Raw genomic sequence first — 10000 nt, 5'->3', positions numbered from 1 at the left:
TGAAAAGGCTCTTTAGCACCGTACTGACTCAGATGTAAAATGAGTACCTGGCCGTTAACACCGTTGTCGTTGTCGGAAAAAATTGAAATATCGCGTAACAAGCGCCATGTCTCGTTCTGTATGTTACGTGTTGCTGTTGATCAGGGACCCTTTGTAAAGCGCTTTGAGCACTTTTAGTGGTTATTGCGCTATATACGTAAAAAAAAATCTCAAGCTCAAGCTCAAAATTTGGCCAGAAAACTCGTCCTTCAAATGTCTATAGATTTAAATGATCCTCATCTTGGCAAAAAAACTCTCAAACCTGGAATTTAAAGAAGACTTTGCGAGGTCCCATGTTTGAGAGTTTTTACCAAGATTTGTACTTAGTTCATTATTCATCAAAGTGTAACTGCAATAAAACACCGTTTTGGGGTGGTAGGCACGACCTACTAAAAAGAATTAAAAAATTGAGCATTATATAGCGCAATATCCACTAAATGTGCTCAAAGCGCGTTACAAGACTAAGCATACTCTCTCTAGAAGTTTCTGGCAGAAGGTCATTGATGCTTACCTTTCTCGTAGCGAATCCTTGACCCCGTCCTTTGCAGCATGACTCTGGACTGCTGTAGAAATCCCTCCGCAGGAATCCACCACACTTGTTACGGCGTCGGAGCCGGCGGTAGCAGTATACCCTGCCTGGGGGTGGGGGGTGGGGGGCAGGGAGGAGGGGGAGGGGGAATTGAGGAGGGGGGGGGAGGGGGGAGGGGGCATTGAGGAGGGGGGGAGAGGTGAGACAAAAGGTGGAATAGAAAATTAATGAATAGGAACATTGAATTTATAGATATTATGCGCTTGGCTAAGAAACTCACAACATTGCCATCCAGGAGTATACGGACCAACACACAAAACTATGTGTAAACATGAACGTTTATAGTCTGGTTAATACAGTTTAGTGAGAATTACTCATGAAAGGGGAAGGCATAAAACAATAACAAAGACCTGGTCACGTCAACTTCGTAAATTGTTCTTCTTCCCCTCCTTATAGATAGAACGAAGTTGACGTCAATCAGGTCTTTGTTATTGCTTTTTGCCATCCACGTTTATGGGTAATTCTCATGACACTTTATTAACCAGATTATGAATATTTAAGGTTACACATAGTTTTGTGTGTTGGTCTGTTATACTTTCGGATGGCAATGTTATGAGATTCTTAGCCAAGCGCACATTTCTATAAATAGTAACGCGTAATGATATCATGTTTACAATGATAATTTGTGACGTCAGATTATCAAACGTTAATTTTCACTAAAATTTGATTTCTTAATAAAGAAGTATCTAGATTTCATTTAGATAAATGTTTTTGAAAATGACTTTTATTTTAAAATGGCGAAATCGGAATGGTTTGAGGGGCAGAATAAAAGATGTCTAACACTCTTGCGTATTGGAATTCGAACTTCTTCAGTGATTGGGAACACGTCCAGAATTCCTGCAAAAAACCACCCCAAAAAAAAACAGAGTGTAAGAAACTATTATTGTTACACCCCTTTGGTTCTGGTAAACCGGACTTTACTATGGCTTATTCGTAAAAAAAAATAATCAATAAATAAAAACGAGACTCTCGAGTATCCTTTGAAAAAAAAATCAAAACAAAACAAACAAACAAGAACCCCCCCCCCCCCCCCCCAAAAAAAATAAAAATAAAAAACAAACAAAAACAAACAAAAACAAAAACCAACAAAAAAAAATTAAAATAATAAAAATAAATAAAAAAAAAAAACATCAACAAATCAACAAAAACGTGGAATATTTTTTCTCCAGCACGCATCCGATTTGACTAAAAAATAGATTTTGATCCAATAATGATGTCCATCAATACTTTAATGATGATTCTTAATGTCAAATCGCTCGATTCGAGAACTAATCTGTGTTTTAAAAAAACAAAAAACAAAACAAAACAAGAATCCATTTTGGGAAGGAAGATTGTTGGTGATGTCACTGGAGAGGTTGATTACCATAATATGCTGCCCAGATATGAACAATTAAGAAAAAGGGGATATCGTGGCTCAGCGGTACGGTCTTTGCTTCGTACCCAAAAGGTACCGAGTTCGACTACCCGTTTCGTTGTCTAGCCTTGAGCAAGTCACCTCGCCTTAGCTCACTTTGCGGCGTTGCACTGCGGCTGACGCCTGGGTTATTCCAGTCTTCCATTGGAATAGGCCCTAAAGATACATTTCCCCTTGGGAATGAATAAAGAGAATTTAAATATATATATATTAAAATGTATACGCACAGACGCATGAAACTGACACAGTCACCGGCCTGATCATGTGGTAAGGAGGAGGAAGAAGCTGCAGAGCACAGACTTCAGCATTGCAGAAAATACACAACGCATAGAGAAAAGATATGGCTCTCTGCAACTTCTCTATATGAAAAAAACAAACTTTTCTGCCCGCTAGAAGAACTCAAAAAGACGAGTACCTTCATCTTTGAAACGGGACTCCAGATATTACAAGCATACTCTTGGGACAGCGTGGCTCAGCGTACAGTCTTTGCTTCGTACCCGCAAGGTACCGAGTTCGATCAGCCGCCGCTGCGCTGTGTGGCCTTGAGCAAGTCACCTCGCCCTAGTTCAATTTGCGGGGCTGCACTGCGGCTGACGCCTGGATTATTCCATTCTTCCCTTGGAATAGACACCAAGAGAAACATTTCCCCTTAGGGATGAATACAGGGAATTTTAATATTTACTTATTTTATACGAGAAGAAGAATAGGAGAGGTTAAAAAGATTCTTGAATTCGCCCTCTCTCTCTCTCTCTCTCTCTCTCTCTCTCTCTCTCTCTCTCTCTCTCTCTCTCTCTCTCTCTCTCTCCCCGCTCCAAGAGGACATGAGGAGCCAAATTACCATATCATGCAGTGCAAGACAACTGTTCATTACTACATTTTGCAAGATACTCATTCACACATGAGTCGAGTGAGGTTGTTTATGTTAAAAGACTTATAAGGAATACAAAGCTAGGGCCAGGGGCTCTAGCGGTCATTGTCACTCTACCAATCATTGAGTTCGGTCAAATGCACTCGACTTTGCTGTAAACCAAAACACGTTGCAGACTCGGTCATCGATGCTTTCACAGATACGTGGTCAGAAAAAAATAAAATTCCAACTCAATACCAAACTCAGAAAAATGCATTCGAATATTAACCCTTTAAAGGCGAAATCGAATTTCTTTAACTTTAAAGATATACTTTCTTCTATTACTTACTTGAGCATTTATATAGAACAATATCCACTAAACAAGCTCAAAGCGCTTTACAGTGGGTCCCTCGCCAACAGAAACACTTAACATGTAGAACGAGACATGGCGCCTATTAGGCGGCGATATTACGATTAGTTTTCAACAGAGGCAACGCTGTTAACGGCTAGGTATTCATTTTACACCTGAATGTGAGTAAAGAGCTTCTCCCAAGGACTCAACTATGCGCCGCTCAGAGCGGTACTCAAACCCTTGACCTTCCATTCCGAAGGAGATTGTCCTACCACTATTCTGTGGTACTCTGAACAGACGCATATTTTAAAATTTGGCCAGAAAACTCGTCCTTCTATAACCGATCGATTTAAATGACCCTCATCTTGGCAAAAAAAAAAAACCTCCCAAACCTGGGACTTCGCATTCAAATCGATCGATATTTGAAGGACGAGGTGCCAATCCCAGGTTTGAGAGTTTTTGCCAAGATGAGGGTCATTTTAGTCGATCGATATTTGAAGGACGAGTTTTCTGGCCAAATTTTAAAATATGGGTTTTCCCAGAGTACGGCTGTATATTACTTGTCTTATTATAACTGATAAATTATCCGTTTTCACTAAGACAGTAATAGTTCAATCGGTCCCAGGTTGGAGACCCGCTGTAGGCGGCGCAAACTTTAGTCCTTGGGGAAAGTCCCATTATTCACTTTCTTCCCACCCCCTTCCCACCGCACTCAGGTGTAAAATGAGTACCTGGTGGGTCACAGCAATGCCTCTGTTGAAGACATTGAAGTATTACATTAAAGCGTCTTGTCTCGTCCTACAAGTGTTGCTATTGGCTTGAGCCATCTATTCATGCGCTTTGACCACATTTAGTGGAATTTTTGATGTATAAAAGCTCTGTATAAAAACTCAACCTTGCGTCGGAAACGTTTTAAAAAAAATTAATTAATTAATTATTTGAAAAGCGATAATCCGAATGAAACCATTTTCACCCAGTTTCGATAGCAATGAATGAACTGACAATAGAAATTGCTTGCTTTCCTTTGGACAGGGCGTTAATCTATCACAAATTGCTTTCCGCCAGATCTAATAGACCCAGCAACCCAATCGTTTAGTGGACAGGGGAATCAGATTTTTTTTTTATATCTCGATAGCACTTAAGTGAAATGAGTGCTTTACCAAATGAGCTATCAGAACCATCCCCCTCCCCCCCCCCCCCCCCCCCACCCAAGAAAGATGCTCTGTCAAGATAATACGAACTAGATCCTTGGCAGGAATGAGTTAATCCAAGACAAGGGGTCAGATGGCTTTATCTCGTACTCAAACATGAAAATGGAATGCTGTCGTACTCTGGAAAAACATATATTTTAAAATTTGGCCAGAAAACTCATACTTCAAATATCGATCGATTTAAATGACCCTCATCTTGGCACAAAACTCTCAAACCTGGGACCTCGCGAAGTCTTTATTATAGTCCCAGGTTTGAGAGTTTTTTTTTTATTTGCCAAGATGAGGGTCATTGAAATCGATCGACATTGAAGGATGAGTTTTCTGGCCAAATTTTAAAATATGGGTTTTTCTCGAGTACGTCAGAAGGGAGGTTTGTGGGTAGGAAAAGGGGAGTGGGGGGGGGGGGTGGATGGGGTAGTGGTGTGGACGGACAAGAGGTTGGGGTGGGGGCTGCGGGCAGGATGTATGTGGGTGAAGTGGGGAAGGGGTGGGGAGGGGATGTAAGTGGGTGAAGTGGGTGGTGGGTGGGGATATATTTAGCATTGATCGGTGCAATCGATGTAAACTAAGGTCTTTTATCGCCATTGATCCAAGCAAGCAGTGGAAACGAGTTAAACACCCAGCTAGTTTATAGACAGTCTAGTTTTTAAAATCTTGTTGTGGTTTTTGTTATTCTTCTTCTTTTCCTGCTCCTCCTCCTCCTCCTCATCCTCCTCCTCATCTATTTCTTCTTCTTCTTCTTCTTCTTCTTCTTCTTCTTCTTCTTCTTCTTCTTCTTCTTCTTCTTCTTCTTCTTTCTTCCTTCTTCTTTCTCTTTCTTCTTCTTCTTCTTCTTCTTCTTCTTCTTCTTCTTCTTCTTCTTCTTCTTTCTTCTTCTTCTTTCTTCTTCTTCTTCTTCTTCTTCTTCTTCTTCTTCTTCTTCTTCTTCCTCTTCTTTCACCACCCCCATTTTGACCTCATTCCCCTCTTCTCCATATCCCCTCCTCCTTCCCTCCCCCACTTCTTCATCTTCTTCTATTTACGACAACCACCACAATCATGTTACAGTCTTGTAGACTGTCACCAATCGTATGGAAATGACAGAGAAGTCGTGACGCTAACCTACAACTATTCCGGTTCCAAACGGATTGAAAGTGTGTATGTAATCAGTACTTCGGAGGACTAAAAATGAAAAGGTTACATATTGAATCACAAGGTGGCCTAACTATTTTAGTAGCAGGATGTATAGACAGATTCTTAGGATTACGGGACGTAAAAGAGCGACGACAAATGATCTTTATTGACGACCAGCATTCGAGGTTTCAGTATAAAAATATTTATTGAATTCTTAGTCTCTCTCCCCCCCCCCCCCCCTCCCTTCTCTCTCTCTCTCTCTCTCTCTCTCTCTCTCTCTCTCTCTCTCTCTCTCTCTCTCTCTTTCTTTCTTTCTCTCTCTCTCTCTTTCTTTCTTTCTCTCTCTCTCGCTCTTTTTTTCTTTCTTTCTTTCTTTCTTTCTTTCTTTTATTTGTATTTATTCTGCGTTGTCTAGCACTATAATATTATCGTACACATCCTTTCGAATTGATATCGTGCACTAATACTTGGTCCCAATATAATATTGTCTTACTGGTATTGAGTTAGTGTCGTCAATTATTGTGTATCCAGCTATAAGATTACATGTCCCGAGGACACCGAAATGATTAGTTGGGACAGCTAGAATAAAGAGATCACTATTTCATGTGAAAGGTCTGACCACAGATTTGTGACAGGGGCAGATAAAACACCAAACCAAAACAAAAAAACAAAAACAAAACCCAAACAAAACGATAAAAGAAAATTTTTAACCAAAAAAACCCCCACCCAAATAACAAAAGAAAAAATTATAATTTAAAAAAATTTAAAAAATACAACAAATTAATTTTATTTCTATCCAGAAGCCCCCCCCCCCCCCCCCCCTTGAAGTAGTCCTTCAGAGCCATAAGCCCCATGAAGCCGGTGTTTATCTCGTTTTCCATAGCGTACATCGCTTGCTATCCTTTGGATAGGACGCAAACGTATCTTTTCCGCCAAATCTAACAGTACCCCCCCCCCCCCCTCAAGCAACCAATCACTGCTGGATGGACAGGAGTTCAGATAAAAAAATCTTGACTGCATCTGGTATGAATCTCGGTCCTTTTGCGTGTGAAGCAAATGCTCGACCAACCAAATGAGCTCCTGGATACACCCCCAGGATGGTCCTGGAACTGGATTGCCACAATAGGTGACACTTTATTGCATCAAGACATCGTATTTTCACTCAACCCCCCCCCCCCCCCCCCCCCCAAAAAAAAAAAACCCCCAATAAACCCAAACACCCCCTCCCCCCCCCCCCCCCCAAACAAACAAACAAAAAACAACAACAAACAAAACAAACAAATTCTCTTTTATCACAAAAGGTTGGGAAACATCTCTAAATATAACATGAAACATAGAAATAGGGAGATAAAAAATCTAGCCTCCTTGCCATCGTATACATATATGCAGGTCTGACATCCGAATCCACTTATGGGCCTAATTAACATTGTTGCAATGGACAATATTTTTACGTCATTTTATTTTTATTATTGAGATTTCCATTACAACAATGAGCCATAAGAAATTGGGCTATCAGACTTGCAAATAAGTGCACGTCGGTCCTTACCCTAAGTATGTTATGGTAAAAAATGTAAACTTACCTTCAGTCTGTAAGATTTCCAATGTGACGAGGAATGACGTAACGACCACGAGGATCCAATCAACTTTCATGCTTGGCTAGTTCTGTACAAATCGTGTTAAAACTGAGGAATAAAAAAAAATATTCAGCTTTAGCTTTTATGAGCTTTTATATAGCGCAATATCCACTAAACGTGCTCAAAGCGCTTCACAAGTGGTCCCTGGTCGACAGCAACATTTAACATGTAGGACGTGACATGACGCCTGTTAGGCGATATTACAATGTTTTTCGGACAGAGACAACGCTGGTAACGGCCAGGTACTCATTTTACACCGGAGTACGGTGAGAAAATGTGAGTATAGAGCCTTCTCCAAGGACTCAAATGTGCGTCGAGCGAGGCTCGAACCTAGGACCTTCCGATCCGTAAGAATGTCATACCACTAGACCACATAGCCACAGGTTTCAGATATTCAGCTGGATCGTTGAAGAAGAGTTACAATATACGTGAATAGAAAGTGTCAGAAAACAAAAGAAAATTTTTTTTAAATCGCGGCGGAGATGGGGGCTCGAACCCGCAACCTTATTGTTTCGACATCCACCTTCTTATTTTTCTTCTTCCTCCTCCTCCTCCTCCTCCTCCTCCTCCTCCTCCTCCTCCTCCTCCTCCTCTTCTTCTTCTTCTTCTTCTTCTTCTTCTTCTTCTCCTCCTCCTTCATGAACATCATGAATATTGTCGCCATCATCCTTCTCATTCTTCCCATCACAATCTCTATAAAAGAACCCTCATTTCAGCCAATTTACGTTTTCATCCAACACTGTATTTAATGATGGTATTTACCATTTACGTCGTCATAGAATAATAAATATTCCATAATCTAAATACAGGAATCATTAATTCTTCTTCTTCTTCTTTTTCTTCTTCTTCTTCTTCTTCTTCTTCTTCTTCTTCTTCTTCTTCTTCTTCTTCTTCTTCTTCTTCTTCTTCTTCTTCTTCTTCTTCATCTTCTTCTTCTTCTTCTTCTTCTTCTTCTTCTTCTTTGATGATGATGATGATGATGATGATGATGATGATGATGATGATGATGATGATGATGATAATGATGATGGTAATGTTGATTTTGTTTTAATGACGTTGGTTACTCTTATTAATCTGTAAGGTATAAATTATTTTTAACAATGTTTCAAAATCCAAAGAAAAAACATTGAATAGTTTTAATCCACTTGTCATTTAACGGATTTTCTCTGAGGAAATCGTTTCTTTCCAATATTTTATTCTTTCGAATGAATGAGTTTGTTTGAGAAAAACAAAATGACAGCAGAATTAGGGGTCTGGAATTTAAATTAATAATCTCTCCATCATTCCACCATCCCTCCATCCATCTAGCATTTTATCCATCAATTCATCTATCCATCTATCCATCAATTCTTTCATTCCCCCACCATCCATCCATCCATCTAGAATTTCATCCATCAATTTATCTATCCATCCATCCAACCATCCATCCATCCATCCATCCATCCATTCTTCCACTCCCCCACCATCCATCCATCCATCAATCGATCTTTCTATCCATCCATCTATCCATCCATCCATATTTCCATCCATCTATCCATCTATCCATCTATCCATCCATCCATCAATCCATCTATCTTTCCATCCATCCATCCATCTATCCATCGGTCCACCATCATTCCCCTCGCCATCCCCACCTCAACCACCCCCCCCCCCAAAAAAAAAAGACAAGACAGCTTAAACATTGTCTCCCAAAATCTTAAAATCAATAGCATTTTCCAGGCGATTCGGTGGTTACAACAACTCAGACAAGGTAATTGGTTTGCCCGATTGACAAACTCCCTCCGTCAAAACGACAACGTCTTGAACACAAGAAATGATTGAACAAAAAAAAAAAAATAATTCTACAGTTATATAAACAAAAATTAATATAACAGCTTCAAAAAGGAACAAAACACCAAACACGGAACATTTCGGACTGAAAACGCTTCTTCGGCCAACAACAGATAAAAAAAAAAAAAACAACAACACAAAAACCCAAACAAAACCCTGAAAAAACAAAAACAAAAAAAAAAAAACCCCAAAAAACAACAACAACAAACAAACAAAATAAACAAAAACAAAACAAAACAAAAACATAAGAACAAAACAAAACAAAAACATAAAAACAAAACGTACAATGAAAACGTAAATATTTGACCTAGTAGATAAAAGGCAGGTTTATATCATTTTACAGTTCACAGCTTCTTGCAGCTTCGTATCACTTTGACAACTTTATGGATTTTTTTTTTTTTTTGTTTTTTATTTGTTTTTTGTTTTTGTTGTTTTTTTTGTTTTTTTTTTAGCGGAGTCAAAGCTAGAATTTTCAGATCACAGACTTGACATACTTTTTTTCAAGGTCAATATCGATATAGATTGGATACGACGATATCGATATAGATTGGATACGACGATGAATAAATCCTCAAGCCAAATTTCCAAATCCTAACTGGTTGGGAAGCAGAATGGGGGGGGGGCGGGGGGGGGGGGGGGGGGGGGGGGCGGCAGCTCCACATTTCAATTAAAAAATACAATTCCATAAATTCAAAGAGTGCGTTGTATATTTTTTACATTTTTGTGCATTTGCATATATATATATATATATATATATATATATATATATAATATATATATATATATAAATATATATATATATATATATATAATATATATATATATATATATATATAATATAATATATATATATATATATATATATAATGCAAATGCATTGTCGCCATAGATTCTCAACTTTTGTGTTTATACATTTTTATGCATGCCACGTCTGTAAACCAAACTCCATTTTTTTTTTGATGAATAAAGTA

The 10000-nt window shown here is 39.0% G+C and overlaps 1 protein-coding gene across 3 annotated transcripts in view; it reads right to left on the bottom strand.

Annotated features, from left to right (window-relative positions):
• LOC144974789 (properdin-like) overlaps positions 1-10000 on the bottom strand; it is a 70873-nt gene that overhangs the window by 24645 nt on the left and 36228 nt on the right. For all 3 annotated transcript variants that reach the window (XM_078918051.1, XM_078918053.1, XM_078918052.1), the window contains 2 exons: positions 7146-7247; positions 551-675 (listed from right to left, as the gene is read on the bottom strand). In XM_078918051.1, the coding sequence (XP_078774177.1) occupies positions 551-675; positions 7146-7215 (195 nt within the window). In that variant the 5' untranslated portion in view covers positions 7216-7247. The remainder of the gene's footprint in view (positions 1-550; positions 676-7145; positions 7248-10000) is intronic.

The sequence above is a fragment of the Berghia stephanieae genome, chromosome 6 (assembly GCF_034508935.2).
Source record: "Berghia stephanieae isolate SIO BIC M18660-M18661 chromosome 6, UCSD_Bste_1.3, whole genome shotgun sequence".
Classification (NCBI taxonomy): Eukaryota; Metazoa; Mollusca; class Gastropoda; order Nudibranchia; family Aeolidiidae; genus Berghia; species Berghia stephanieae.
Note: the sequence above shows the minus strand (reverse complement) of the source record. Positions and strands in the feature narration are given on the sequence as shown.